Here is a 16,542-nt window from a genome sequence, read left to right on the forward strand (position 1 = left end):
AGACAATATGAAAGAACGAAATAGAATAGTATTTCGTTCTTTCATATTGTCTTTAATTTTGTTGCCATCAAATTTTGACGAAGTACAAATAGATAGACAATGATAATACCTTGAAGTACATGTCAAAATAGGCTGTTAATTTAATTTTAAGTAAGTTCTAGATGTAAATGGGAGTGAAATATGGTGTACAACTATTCTTCACCCTAATATTTTTTTTCTTCATCCACAATTCATAGTTTATGATTTTATATTATGTTAAGCCCATTAACGTTTTCTGTATAAACACATAATAATGAAAGAAATTAAAAAGCAAAAACATTACTTGGTATATTATACGCGTTGAAATAGAATTGATCGAATGTCTAAGAATAGAACACAAAGGCTAAATTGTTTTTCCTATGGACTATCTATAGTACTTGCGTATGGGCAAATGGTCATTTTCCTCGACGACTTAAATTTACGAATAATTTCGTCAACTGAGTCAGCCTCAAAGCTATATATTTTAATGCAGGCGCGGAATCTTATTTTAGGGAGGGCGGTAGTGAGCAAGCGAATCACTTAAAGAGCGCGCCAAGCGCGCTCGATCATTAGGGGGTGTGTGGGTGTTAGGCGTTAAGCTTAGGCATTTCCTTAAATTATTAGGAAAAGAAGACGATTTATTGTACCGTTCTCGACTTTAATCCTAATTGTCTCAATGAAGTCCCCCCCCCCCCCCCTCCCGCGCGAAGCGCGGAAGCTTTGACGTTTCATTTAATTATTAGAGATAGAAGACGATTCGCTGCACCGTTTTCGACTCTTAATAAGCCCTAATTGTCTAAATTCAGTTCCCCTTTCTCTCCCTCTCACTCTCTCTCTCTCTCTCTCTCTCTCTTTCTTTCCCTCTCACTCTTTCTCTCCCTCTCACTCTCTCTCTCTCTCTCTTTCGTTATACACCTGTGTTCTAGTACACTATATATTCTCCAATATGAATATCTTTGTAATTCCAGATACAATAGACCAATTTACTATTGTTTTCAAATTTTAAGGATACTTCTTGAACATAACTTGTCCTTGACAGCCCTAAAAGTTGTCTGACATAGCAACAATAAATAGACCCATTTAAAAAATGTGTTTAAATTAGTTAACTTGGCGATGAGCTATTTAATACATTCACCCAAAAGTCAGAATGCAATTTGCACTCAGCAGAATATATATACATTTCATTGGATTGCATTTTAGTTTAAATTTAAGTGCCTCAAAATCAAGGGAGTGCAAAAATTAGGGGAGTACCAGAGTGAAAAAATGTGCCATGCGTTCCTGCTGTTTAAACTTCCTGTAATTTGTTTGATTTCTTAACCACAAACATGTACAGGCATTCCATCACTTCCCGAAAATACACTCGTTTGTTTGAAAAGTGGGTAGCAAAATATATCATTCAGATTCTAAGCATTATTTGGCACTATTTTACGAATGTATTAAGATCCCATCAACCCTACCCTCTTTTCTCTTGTATCGCTTTATTTAGTTTTATGTTTTGTTTGTTGGGTCCATTCTTATTCATTCCCACTTCCTAACTAATAGTGAAAGTAACAAAACAAGTTTTGTATACCATGTACATGTACCACACCCAACTACAGTATATACATGTCATACACAAACTTCAAACATAACCCTTGTGAACTCATGAAAGGTACTTTGGTTCAAATATGTTCTTGAAGAAAAAACAACTTCTGTCATTCTATACGAGTATATGACTAATCCTAATCATATAAACCTCAATGCCTGAAAAACATATGATTAGTGACGTTGCTAAGATAAGTATTAGTGATCATTACCTAATATTTACTTGTCTATGCTTTCAAGGCACCATTAATGAGCATAAAACCAAACGGTCCCGCAATTTCAAATCCTTTGATGAAAATAAACTTCTTGAATCCTTCAAGAATTCAGATGCTCTCAGTAAAAGTGACTGCCAGCATCGATCAGTAATTGATGCTTGGAATGAATGATGAGATGCCTTTATTAATATTTGTAATAAATGTGCTCCAGTGAAATCGACCCGAGTAAAAAATAAAACATGTCCTTGGATTACACCTGATATTGTCAAGATGATTTATAAAAGAGATTATTTAAAAGCTAAATCTGATTCCTTGCAATCAAATGAAATTCTTAAAGAATATCGCAAATTAAGAAATCGTATTACTGGTCTTATAAATAAAAATAAACATAACCATTTTAATGATATCACAAATAAGTACAAAGCAGACTCGAAAAAACTTTGGAAAGAAATACAAAAGGTAACAAACCAGAATAATCAAACAGAAAGCTGCAACCTTGACTGCAATGATACCAATGATTACTTCATTAACATTGGCAAAGAAATCTTGAAAAGTTTTGTTCACAAAAATAATATAGATTGGAAACACCCTAAATGTATTCATACTTTTGAAATTCAAGAAATTCAAGCCTCTAAAATTTTGAACTATCTAAATTGTCTTGATAACATTAGTCATCTTGATATATTAGATTTCGATACCAAATTACTCAGGCTGGCAGCTCCCCTCATATCCGAATCTTTATGTTCGATTTTTAATGCTAGCCTCAGGTCAGATGTTATACCTAGTGACTGGAAGATCGCCCGCACTACCCCTGTATATAAAGGAAAAGGTAATAAAGATGACATCACTAATTATCGCCCGATTTCCGTAGTTTGCCACGTATCTAAAATGATAGAGAAGGAAGTTACAATTACTTAACTACTTAAAAGAACACGATATGATTAATGTAGACCAGTATGCATTTCTCCCTCATCATTCTACAATTACCTGTCTACACCGTGTAATTGACGATTTTCATGAATCCCTTAAAATTCTTAAACATGACACTTTTGAATACGATATATAAATCTACTATTCAACCTTGTCTTGATTACGCTGTCTCAGTTTGGGATAACTGTCCTAATAAATTAAAATTACCCCTATTGAGACTCCAAAAAAGGGCAGCTCGTCATGTAACAAGTAATCATGATTATACTAATATCTCTGGTCTTGATCTGATGAAAAATCTGTTTTGGCAAACAATTGAGGATCGACGTGATTATTTTCTATCTACACTAATGTACCAATGTGTCCACGGTCTTGCACCATCCCGTTTATGCAATGAGATTGAAATGTATTTCGACAGACATGGACTGAATACACGTAATGCCAATTCCCTTAATGTTGTGCCGCCTAAACCAAACATTCAACTCTATTGTCAGTCTTTAAAATATTCCGGTGCTAAAGTATGGAATCGCTTACCAAATAACCTTCAAAATGCTCAGTCGCTGGATGTCTTCAAATAATTGTACAAAAAATCAAAATCGAATCCATTGTAATGACCCCAACCCTTAAGCTGAAACCTTGCATTTGATTATGACTATATTTTGTTCTTTTAACTTCTACTTGATATTATTATATGTAGCCACCATTCATATTTATAATCACTTTTGTTATGGACCTGAATTGTTATGTTACCATATTTTGTGTTACTTTGTATTTATTTTGTATTTTACTTTGTTATACTTGAATTCTGAATACTGAATTCTCATTGTTAGTACTTTTTATACTATGCTTTTAATACCAGGTCCAATATGTAAAACAGATTTATTTCTGATCTTGTGTACCTGTATAAATATGTATGAATAAATAAATAAATAAATATACTTATCTGACAGGACAATATTGAGTGGCAACACCCAACAACAGGATGTCCTATTCATTTATGGTTAACACACAAACACACTCACCATGACAACAAAACAAAACATAGAATATCATTTTTTATCAACAATTTAATGAATATATTTTTTTTCTTTTTTGTGTCTTATCTACAACCTCATAATTCAATTTCAATTCAATTTATTTTTCCAAGCAATAAAAAACATACAGGGTAAAACAAAAGCAGTATACAAAGTTTCACACAATTACAATTACTAACATAGATAAACACAGAAATACACAGAATCAATTTACAAACATGAATAATACAAAGGAAATTGCTAATGCTGGTAGCAGCCAGAAAGGAGGTGGTCCTTGTATGCGGCTGACCAATTAATCAAATATAAAAAGTTAAGCTGTGATAAAAAGTGAAACAAACAACAATTACATGTAAAATATAATGAATTTAACAAACGTTAAAATCTGTAGCTAATATCAATATACGTCCATAAAGTATTTTTTGTATTTACATTTGAAAGTGTTAACAAATTTCAATTCACGTATTTTACGAGGTATAGTACTCCATAAGCAAGGTCCATTAAATATTACTGTACCTTTATATGAAATTGTATGTATAATTGGCAAGTGAAAATTCTCAGCATTTCTAGTACTATACTGGTGTATATTACAATTTAGTATAAAAAGTTTTAAAAGTGATTTGGGAAGGATTTGTAAATAGCACTGGAACATAAATATTGCACATTGATAATTATACATATCAGTAAAATTCAATATTTTCATTTCTTTAAAAAGTGGATGTGAATGGGCAAGATAAGAAGTATGACAAATAGTACGAATTGCACGTTTTTGCAATAAAATCACTTTCCTAATATGGGTTTCATGTGCATTCCCCCATGCAAGTATTCCATAATACAAAAATGGTAATATCAAACTTTTATATATCATCTTCAATATACATTTAGGAAATGATTTTAATTTATACATAACACCAATATTTTTCGATGATACATTACAAACAGCATTTATGATCAGTCCATTTCAACTTATTATCAATGGTTATGCCAAGAAATTTAAGTGAAGAGACCTGTTTAATTTCTGTATTACACAAACGAATAATAATAGAATCAGTGTCACATTTTTTATTAGTAAAAATCATATAATGTGTCTAACTTATATTAATTGACAATTTATTTACAGAAAACCATGTGTTTATTAACTTAATTTCTCGATTAAATATATCTTGAAGTGATTGTATATTTTGATGGAATAAAAAAATGCTTGTATCGTCGGCAAATAAAATTGATTTTAAAATTCTCGACACACTGGGAAGATCATTGATATATAAAATAAACAATAATGGCCCTAATATGGATCCTTGAGGTACTCCACATTTGATTTCTTGGTAATTTGATTTTACATTAGCAATAGAAACAAATTGATGACGACGTAACAAATAACTTTTAAAAAGATCTAAACCGATTCCCCTTATTCCACATTGATATAATTTCACCAACAGTATATGATGGTCTAACGTGTCAAAAGCCTTACTAAGGTCTAAAAACAATCCAAGCATAACTTCATTATCTATTGCAGAGGCTACCTTATGAATAAAATCAATTATTGCACATGAAGTAGAATGTCCAGCTTTAAAACCATACTGATTATTATTGATAATATTGCACTTAGTTAAAAAAGCATACAATCTATTATACATACATTTTTCTAAAAAATTTGAAAAAACTGTTAAAACGGATATAGGGCGAAAATTAGACATTGTTTCAGACACTCCATTTTTAAAAACAGGTATCACTTTTGCTATTTTCATTTTATCTGGAAATACTCCTTGTTCAAGACATTGATTAAATATTGTACATAAATGATTGCTTAATAAATAGATACATCTTTTCACAATTTTAACATCAACATCATCATATCCAGCACTTGTATTATTTTTTAGTTTTTTAACAATATCTTCAATTTCTGAACTTGTTACAAGTTTAAAGAACATAGACTTGTCATTCATATCAATACACTTGATACACTCTGAATCATCAAAAAAATCAAATTAACAATTCAAATTATACCCCACATCTACAAAATATTCATTAAAATTATTAGAAATATCATTCTTGTCAGTTATCACTGTATCATTTTTATTAATCTCTTTAATGTTAGTCATCTTACATTTTCATATTAATATTTAATATTAATAAACGATAATTTGTTGACATCCTTATCAAGTAATTTCTGTGTTACAAACGTATTGAATTCATCTGGAGTATAATGTGACTGAGTGAAGTTATTAGTCCTTTGAGGGTCTGATGGTGACAAAAATTCTCTCAAGGTTGATACAGATACATGTTTTTCATTCAGACATTGAACAAATCGAGCACGACACGACATTTGAAAACCAAAAAAGCAAAGGAATATGAATTCTACACTTAAAACAAAGTAGTAAAAAGCAAACAACAACAACAACTATGTACAAAATGTAAAGAAGAACTTAAATGGATAAAATGTAAGAAAGTTATTGGATGTCTAGAGAATATATTGCTGTAGCAAATGTATATAAAATGTATTAAATAAATTACTGTATACATTTAAAATACGGCATACATATAATTGCGTATAGAATTACCAACTTGTACCAAGGCACTGCATCATGAAATAGAAATACTGAATTTTTGTTTGTACAAAATGTAATGAAAGACATCTACAGAACCACTAGGGTATGAGCTCAAAGATCAGGGCCCTGTTTCACAAAACTTGATATCAATAACTGTTATAAGCTACTAAAACCATATGATCGGCTTAAGGCAAATTTGTTATTGATAACAAGTTTTGTGAAACAGGGCCCAGATGCAACTTTTCTGCCTCTTTGGTGACTTTTTTCATCCTGCACACAAAATATTGGAGAATACTTGTACATGTATGTACATGTACAGTATGTACATTTATCGCAATTTGTCAAGAAATTGAATCTGCTAGACCGCGAGTAAGTTTGCCATTCAAGATCTCTGATTTACTAAACATTTATTAATTGCAAAATGCATCATAATGTTCAATGCCATACATGTATGTACATTCCGCTATGACAATCTTTGAAGCAGCTGTAGTTTTTTTCATACGAGCCTTGAACAGTTTGAGACAAATGGAAGAAAACCAAAAAGGCACCAAGATGCAGTCATCTTCCACCACATAATGTACACTGTATATTGTATAGATTACACTCAGATCGTGTTTCCATAGTTACCATGTACTGTGTATTTGTATACTTCACAACAAGAAAATAGAAAACAAGCAAAAACACAAGTGAAAGCGTTGGCAAAGAAATCCCCCTTTTTCACCTCTTGGCAATGTAAAGAACATACACCCATCACAGCTGAAAGAAAATGTACAAAAATTTCACCTCCCAAAACCCTGAATAATTTCTTAACAAATTATCAATTGCAAAAGTTACACACAATAAAATCTCATGATGGCATTTCAGTTTGAAAAGGCACATTGTGAAAAAAAGAATATCATGTTTTAAGAAAAAAACATTTTAATAAGGCAATTTTCTGAAGGTCGCTTCATTACAATATACATGTAGGCACACTTGAAAAGGATGTCAATCTCTCTCTCTCTCTCTTTCTCTCTCTCACACACCCACACACACACTCTTTTGATAATTTACAAGAATATGCCATTCACAGTAGCATTTTTTAGCTTATTTCTCTGATCATTTCCATAATGCTCTTGTTGTTGAGTTTGTATTGCTTAGTTTCAAACATGAAAGCGTCCACAATCAATTCCATAAGTATTACGTAGTGAATCACCATTAATACTAAGAATCCTAATTAACTTTGGAAACTGGGAGGAAAACAAAAGGAGCCTTCCCTACATATATACTGTATACATACACTCTACATGACTTTTGTGTAACTTTCTTATGAATTACCATTTCTTAAGAAAAATACTAGAGCTGTTGCAATCGGTGTCTTTGCATACAGGAACATATATCGCCTGCTCAAACGAGCTAGAAGGGTCCTAACTCGTATCCTTTTGATACCGGTACAGAGTTTACTTCCTTCTGGCTCTCAACAGAGGATAATCATTTTACATCAAGACTGAGAAAAGAGTATTAAGCAACAGAGCATAATTTTGGTTCAGAGCCGAAAAGGTGTTGATTCCCTCTCATACGAATATGTTTAAAAGAGGCAATAATACTCTTCTGGCTCTCAATAGACAATATTTTGTGTTTCACAATTGAAATAATTACGAATCTATATTGCATATTTAGTGCTTTGCTTTATTTATCACATCATGGATGCGCATCAAGCTTGACTGCTTAAAATGATACACAAGAAAATTAACTTATTTCCAGGTACTAAACTCAATGTGAAACACTCATCCCAGAAAGAAAAGCTGTTCCATTTACTAGGCCTACAGTCTATTCTATTTTTTTTTAAATTTCTGGATAATTAGACGTAGTAATACATGAGAGAGAGCTCAGCTGGCCAAATTATCTCTACAAAGAAAATGGTTACATCCGCCTGAAGATCTATGTAAAAATCTCAAGACACTAGCCACGAGGTGTAGTAGAGTTCACAAACTCCAGTGCGACCTTGGTATCTGAGGTCACCGCGGGTCGCATCTTCAATGTAGAGTTATGTTGTGGTAAATGCATCTGGTCCATATGCTCTTCCTGCAATGTACACATCCCTCCTATTGTCTTCTTGAAAAATTCCTGCATGTACACGCTCACTTCAATAGCTCCAAAGTTTACTGAAACATGTGCCTTTTAATAATAAAAGCTTAGTTTGACTGACACAGTTTGATCATTGTCCGATGTCTTAGAAGATCTTACACGATGTCTTAGAAGATATTGCATGAAAGCTTCTTCTTGCGCTTCTTGCTCTGCAGTGCTGCCCTTGCGGCCGTTTCAAAGACCTCCCTCACCCCATCGTTGGTCTTGGCCGAACACTCCATGTACTTGGCAGCATTGATCTTGACCGCCATCTGGTGACCTTCGTCGTACGTGACGGGGGTCTGCTTGGTCCGCTGCAGCTCCATCTTGGTGTTGTCGTCGTTACGAAGGTCCTTCTTGTTACCCACCAGGATGATGGGCACGTTGGGACAGAAATGCTTGACCTAGACAGGACAGGAAGAGATGAAAGAGAGAACAGTATTACACAAAATTTCACAACTAAAAAGACCTTCAGGATCATTCTTTTTTACCCCTATAAATCTGTTTAAATTCATGACCAGATAAAGAAGTTGAATTTGAATATCCTCAACCGTGCTACAAGTACATCTAAAGGTATTGTATCATAAAAAGTAGTTTCTTATATTTGTCATAAAACGAAAGAGATTATGTATTAGAAATTAAAAATTGACCACCTCACTAAATATCAGTACAAGTACCGGCATGCAATTCTTAAATTATTACAGGGCGGCTACAGACGACCCCATCTAAAAATGTACATGTACCTCAATACCTCTAATTCACATATTATATTTTAAGTAGAAATTGTAAACCAATAGGTGGTACACACTAAGAAAAAATGGTGCAACTATGCACCTTTAGGGGTTCAAACCAATGCAACAATAGCAGCACCTTTAGGGGTTAAATCCTGCACCCTTTTTAAAGGTGCAATCCTGCACCCTTCAAAAGGGTGCCAGATTGAACCTTTTGGGGGAAATGTTAGTACCCTTTATGGTTCAATCCTGCACCTTTAGGGGTGCAAACCAATGCAACAATAGCAGCACCTTTAGGGGTTAAATCCTGCACCCTTTAGGAGGGTGCCAGAATGCACCTTTTAGGAGACATGTTAGTACCCTTAATGGTTCAATCCTGCTCCTTTAGGGGAGCAAACCGATGCAATAGCAGCACCTTAAGGGGTTCAATCCTGCACCCTTTAAAAGGTGCAATCCTGCACCCATCATCGAGGAATACTCGTGACATTTGCTCGTACACATATACATATTAAACATGCATGATGTTTCTTGGTTAGTAATCATATAATCAATATATATATTGCTAAAACGTGAATGTAATTGTAACATGATCAGACAAAATAATCTATTGGTTAATGATTGCCGAAGGAAAATACAAATCACAAAATTGATGTGCGTTGTCATAATTTGCTTAACAAATCATATGATAAATGTATTTTTATGTGAACACGTGGAAAGTAATCATGAATATGCATGCAATATGCAAACTTTTATTTTGGACCTTTTTGGGTTGTTAGGGTTCATTTTTGTGGGAGGGTGCAAAATCTTATATCGCACCCTTTTTTGAACCCCTTTTCCTTCAATAGGGTTCATTTTTATGTAAAGGGTGCAAACTCTTATTTTGCACCCTTTTTTGCACCCTTTTTTCTTAGAGTGTAGTGTAACCTTTTAACAATTGATTGATGCAAAACATTTTTTTGTTCTTACCTCTGGTGTCCATTTCTCAGGGATGTTTTCTAAACTGTCTGGATTGTCGATAGCAAAGCACATGAGTATAACGTCTGTGTCTGGATATGAGAGCGGTCTCAGTCTGTCGTAGGCTTCCTGACCTGCTGTATCCCATAATGCTAATTCAACCTGGACAAAAGAAAGAAAGAAAGGAAAAGAGTTGGTTAATTTTTCATGTTACATCAATTTATCCTTTTTTCCAACAACAAAATCCAAAAAATATCATACAAGTTCATGACCAATAAATGTTGCAACATTTTCATTGAGTATTCATCATACTGTAAACGCTGTTATTTTCGCATGATTAATTTTTCGCACTGAGCGACCTCAAAACATATTCGCGGGTTCTTAAACTTGCGTTGCACCGTTTGCACGCAATTCTGCCCATTCAAAACATTTAAGTCATGCTTATATATTCGTGGACACTGACTTTAGCGCAAAATCTGTGAAAATTAAAGCAATATTACTACGTTTAAAGTAACTGAAAACATAAACAGGTCTGCAATCTGCATCGTTCCTGGGGAAGTGATTCAAGAGAAAAATGCTTTCCAATTTAAGTTCCTCATCATTCATCACCATGATTGTCATCACTCAAGTTTATTCATCTGTAGTATTTATTTTACAATTACAGTGAACCAGTATTGTACATGTACGTATGTACATGTACAGTCAAACATGTCAATAGCGACCTGTAGACAGGTTCCTTAAGTACATGTTTCAATGAGAAACCATTTTCAAGGGAAACAAACAAAATGTGGTCTTTGTAGACAGGTGGGTCAGGTGGTCATTGTAGACAGGTAGTCACTAATGCAGGTTTGACTTTATACAATGTACATGTTTATGTGCATTTTTTCTGCATTTGATTTCTTCTACTTACTATTTTTCCCTTTGTCACAGTTTACAAAAATTAAGTTGAAGTTACACTACAGACATAATTTGCATACCAGTACTGTAAAGATGTAACGACTAGACATTCATAAACTGTTCCTTGCATGATTCTGTGGACAGCATGACTACATAAATGTAAGAATCAAATGATAAGTAAAAACATCTCACCTGTTTGCTATCTACTTCTATATGAGCTACATAGCTCTCAAATACTGTTGGGACGTAGACTTCAGGGAACTGGTCTCTGCTAAATACTGTGAGCAGACACGTCTTTCCACAAGCACCATCTCCAACGATGACCAACTTTTTCCTAATCGCAGCCATATTATTTTGTTTCGGTGAATCGGTAAAATCTCGCCCTGTGTGAGGAAAACGGAAAAAGAAACATCATTTAACGGTTTATGTATGTACATGGACTGCCAACACATACAGTTGTAGGGTTATGATTAGGTTTAGAGATACACATGTAATATGAACTTTAAGTTTAAATATTACTTCTAAATAAAGCTAAAGCATGACATTTCATATACTGACCTCTATGACCCTCAACCTTTGACCTGCTTTACTGCAAAATCGAATTAGATAGTCTTCCTATAGTGATTCATACTATCACCTTGTTTGAAGCTTGGTAGGTTTCATGAAACCGTCATAAGTACAAGTTCACCGACATCCCATTGAAACGCGTGTTAAACTTAATGGATGTCTGTGAACTTGTACGTACATGTATGACGGTTTTGTGAGACGCTGCCCTGTACATTACCTCTATTGTTGGTTCGATATCACGATAGCGAGGCTACAATGTAATTAAACAAATTAAAAATGTAATACCTGGAATTTTGGAAATTGACCTCAAAGACCATTGACCTACCTAATGTACATAGATGTACTTCAAAATCTAATGAGATCATCTTCCTATTGGAAATTGACCTCAAAGACCATTGACCTACCTAATGTACATAGATGTACTTCAAAATCTAATGAGATCATCTTCCTATGGCACACGAAGGAAGATGACGTCATCCATTGACAGCAAAGCCAACAGTTTAAAATAAGGCTGCAAGAATTTCAACCTGGATGTTCAATTTCGAAGAAGAAAATCCAGAAAAAGTCCCTTAAATGCATTATACTGTCAATCTGTTAAGTGAAACCGATGTACACATGTATACTAACCTAGAGTCTAGGCCTAATTTTCGAGAATAAATGTATCGGATCAGAGCTACCAAGTGTCACGCATTAGGCGAGACGTCACGCATTTCGAGGGTCTGAAAATTAGTATTATCTTTCAAATGCAGTTGGAATTTAACTTTTTCATTTTTTTGGCCTGCAAATGGGACATAGATTTAGACTAGATCTAGTACCTTTAAAGCAAACGCACAGTTTTTTTGTTTTTTTAATTTGCGAAGCATTTTTAATCAATCGCAACTCTTTACTTTACCTTATAACACAGGGCCCTGATTAAGCATTAAAAGAAGTACAATAGAAAGTCCTTGTCAATTTGAAGTCAACATAACCAAGTTACACATGTAGGCTGCAGTACTACTAGTACTGTCTAGGCTGTATACACGTATCACACCATCTACCACCACGCATCAACCACCGCCACCGGAGAGGGAACCGGTGCAGCCGATGACAAAGCTAGGCTCCAGCCTAGTCTAGGTAAATGCAACGGTGGTGGGCTTATACCATAAGGGTGGGTAGCGTCGCGTCGCGGCGCGTTGACTTGAACGCGACCATTCGTCCAAAGCCCCCCCCCCCCCCCGGTTTGACCGAAAGGGTGCGTTGGATTGTTAAGGCGCGTCAGGTCAGATAATGCGACCAAATGGCACATACGGGGGGGGGGGGGGGCTTATTCCAAATGTACCCGTTCAGAGCATCGAAGTTTCAAGTAAGAGCACTGAAGAGAGACTGGACACGTGCGACCGGGCTTTAAGCTTCCTGATCATTTTCGTGGTGAGTTTATATGAGTATTCCTGCATATTATCCTGTTTTTTGTGTGGTACGTGTTTAAGTATACTAGTAAAATGTCAGAATATAGAAGTTTATGTTTTTTTGCCAAGTGTTAAACCGTAATGTTGTATTAAACTGAACTTGATGATCGGATCGTGCAGTTGATCGGATTGACTGAGATCAGTCCCATGTGCTTAATTCGGCGTAATCTTTCAGAACTAACTAGGTCTAAGGGGCTACTTAATGAGGCTCTATTAAAGACCGTCAATACTACTGGGCCAGAAGGGATTAGACCACACAGCGAGGTCACTGACAGGTGGCTATCTCATTAACTCAGCTCTCAACTAACATAAGAAAAAGAGGATCATGGGGAACCAACGGCAACAGGCACAAATTGGGGAAGTTTTCTATAGGCCTATAGTTTAGACATGCTAGAGGGAGCTCGGAGCAAGTAGCTACAATACAAGTGAAGTACACTGTCGCTCATAAAGGTGGAATATTTCAGTTTTACCCCAATTTATTGAATTATTTTAAAAATTATTTAAAAATAACAGATCTAGATAATAGTATACAATCTCAGATTTTATTGAATAATAATTTGCCAATGTGTGTTTTGCGGTACTGCTAAAGCATGTGTATGCTACTATGCTCATTAACTAAGGGACCTACGCCCTCAAGTCATAAATGACAGTAATGAGGATTAATGCCCCACAAAAGAGCATTAATATAGCACATCGACACGGTTTTGGTCCTGAGGCCTCACAGTTATGAGGCGTTTGTTTTGTCACTGAACCATGACTGTACGCATTGGGGGCTAGGGTAGGGGGCAGTTTCCATAAATAAAAAAAAACACAGAAAATGCAATAAATGTTCAATAATTTATTGCATTTTACCCCGGTCCCCAAAATAAAAAAATCCTCTGGTCGGCCATGCATTATGACTCAAGGCATGGGCACACAAAAGATTTTTTATGTTGGGAACCGGGGTAAAATGCAATAAATTATTAGAAATTTATTGCATTTTCTGTGTTTTTTTAATATTTATGGAAACTGCCCCCTTTAAATAGACTTCTAAATCACTAAAAAGAAAACATATGATTGCTTATTAAAAATAAAATAAAGGAAAGAAAGAAGAGGAAAAAGAAGAAAAGAGGGAGACGGGGGCAAAGGGCTCTTGCCTCCCCCCCCCCCCGCCAAAAAATAAATAAGAGAGAGAGAGAGAGAGAAGGGAAAGGGAAAGAGAAGATTAAGGAAAGAAGAAAAGAGGGAGACGGGGGCGAAGGGCTCTTGCCTCCCCCCGCCTAAAAATAAATAATAGAGAGAGAGAGAGAGAAGGGAAAGGAAAAGAGAAGATAAAGGAAAGAAAGAAGAGGAAGAAGAAGAAAAGAGGGAAACAGGGGGCGAAGGGCTCTTGCCTTTCACCCGCCCCCCCCCCCCCCCCGCCAAAAAATAAATAATAGAGAGAAAGAGAGAGAGAGAGAAGGGAAAGGAAAAGAGAAGATAAAGGAAAGAAGAAGAAAGGGAGACGGGGGCGAAGGGCTTTTGCCCCCCCCCCCCCCGCCAAAAAATAAATAATAGAGAGAGAGAAGGGAAAGGGAAAGAGAAAGAGAAGATAAAGGAAAGAAAGAAGAGGAAGAAGAAAAGAGGGAGAGGGGGGCAAAGGGCTCTTGCCTCCTCCCCCCCCCCCGCCTAAAAATAAATAATAGAGATAGAGATAGGTATGCAAGAGCCCTTAGCCCTTTGCCCCCCCCCCCCCGCACAAAAGAGAGACATAGAGAGAGAGAAGGAAAAGAAGAGAAAGGGAAAGAAAGAAGAAGAAAAAAGTGGGGGGAAAGGAGATCGGGGAGGGGGGCGGCGAAAGGCCCTTTCCCCAGCAGACCTTAAACAGAGAGAAGGAAGGGAAAGGAAAATAGGAGAGAAAGGGAAAGGAAAATAGGAGAGAAAAAAGAAAGGTAGGGGAGATCAGCTACGATTAGAAAAAAGGGGGAAAGGAGATCGGGGGGGGGCCGAAAGTGCCTTGCCTCCCAGCTGTTACCCCCCCCCCCCCATCAAAAAAAAATAGGAAGAAGAAAAGAAAAGAGTAAAAAGAAGGGGAGAACAGTTGCGATTAATCCCGCCAACAAATTGTGGATGGGGGGGGGGGGCGGCGAAAGGCCCTTTCCCCAGCAAACCTAAAACAAAGAGAAGGAAGGGAAAGGAAAATAGGAGAGAAAGGGAAAGAAAAAAGAAAGGTTGGGGAGATCAGCTACGATAAGAAAAAAGGGGGGAAAGGAGATCGGGGGGGCGAAAGGGCCTTGCCTCCCAGCTGTTACCCCCCCCCCCCCCTCCATCAAATAATAAGAGAGAAGGAAGGAAAGGGAAAGGAAAAGAGGAGAGAAAGGGAAGGAAAAAATAGGGAGAAGAAAAGAAGGGGCGCCCCCCCCCACAAAAAAAATGGGGGAAGGGAAAGATAAAGAGGAGAGCTAAAAGGGAACAAAAAAGAGGAAAAGGAAAAGGAAAAGAAAAGGGTAAAAAGAAGGGAACAGTTGCGATTAATCCCGCCAACAAACCTAAAACATTGGCGTAGTAATGGGGGTGGGGTGACAGATGCCAAATATAATTCAAACGTGGTTTATTTCTTATTCGATACCCTTGATTTACAAGATTATTATTTTTTAAATACTTTTTAAATATGTTAACACATCCTTTCGGCCATACCGGGGGGGGGGGGGCTTTGGACGAATGGTAGCGTTCAAGTTAACGCGACGCGACGCGACACTCCCAACGCACCCTTTCGGTCAAACCGGGGGGGGGGGGGGCTTTGGACGAATGGTCGCGTTCAAGTCAACGCGCCGCGCCGCGACGCTACCCACCCTAATGGCATAAGCCACGGTGGTGTATCTGTCCGCCCGGTGCCGTTGCAGAAATCGAAATCCTAAACTTGCCTTCGACCTTCCGAAAAATTCTTCGATAACACACGTAACTAAAGTAACAGCAATAAATACAAGAAAGTGCTTAAAACTCACCAAAAAGTTGCAACTGCAAGCTACGGGGGCATCAAAAATATAATAGCTTATTTATTGTGCTCAAATTCTTGTGTTAAATCCAAATTTATCCGTTTGACAATCGAATCCATGAGCTGGTTTACCTATGCAGCGCTTATTCTCTGTACGCGTCTACTGTGAACATCTCACTCGAGGTCGGTGGTATTTATACGTTGTACCCGTGCATTCTAAAAATAGCACCCGGATAGCTCTTTCATTGGTTGAAAGAGAAATTACGAAATCTTCCAAGTTTTAGACAGTTTGAACATTACAGAATAAAGATGTTTTTAATCACATTCACATCTATTGCGATGTATTCTGTTTGTCTTTGATATAAGATCATTTTGCATGTAAAATATATGAACATCACTGGGATTAGAACATTCATTGTAGGCCTAATTAGATTTGAAAGTCCTTGTTTTTACATGTCTTCTTCACTTTATGCCAATAAATATAAACTATTCAAACTGGGAACAAAACAAATGAACAGTAATTAAAATTATTTTATAAGCAACGATAATGGAACATAAAAGTATTTCT

The 16,542-nt window shown here is 36.2% G+C and overlaps 1 protein-coding gene across 1 annotated transcript; it reads right to left on the reverse strand.

The window, feature by feature from the left end:
• Positions 1-6,353: 6,353 nt before the first annotated feature.
• On the reverse strand, positions 6,354-16,359 carry LOC115924486 (rho-related GTP-binding protein RhoA-A-like). Its single transcript, XM_030986703.1, has 4 exons — positions 15,985-16,359; positions 11,202-11,392; positions 10,125-10,274; positions 6,354-8,831 (listed from the first exon to the last, which is right to left on the reverse strand). Exons 2-4 carry the CDS (start codon positions 11,355-11,357, stop codon positions 8,556-8,558), a joined length of 582 nt encoding a protein of 193 aa, XP_030842563.1. The 5' UTR covers positions 11,358-11,392; positions 15,985-16,359; the 3' UTR covers positions 6,354-8,555.
• Positions 16,360-16,542: the final 183 nt, after the last annotated feature.

This window comes from Strongylocentrotus purpuratus, unplaced genomic scaffold, assembly GCF_000002235.5.
Source record: "Strongylocentrotus purpuratus isolate Spur 01 unplaced genomic scaffold, Spur_5.0 spur5_contig_838, whole genome shotgun sequence".
Classification (NCBI taxonomy): Eukaryota; Metazoa; Echinodermata; class Echinoidea; order Camarodonta; family Strongylocentrotidae; genus Strongylocentrotus; species Strongylocentrotus purpuratus.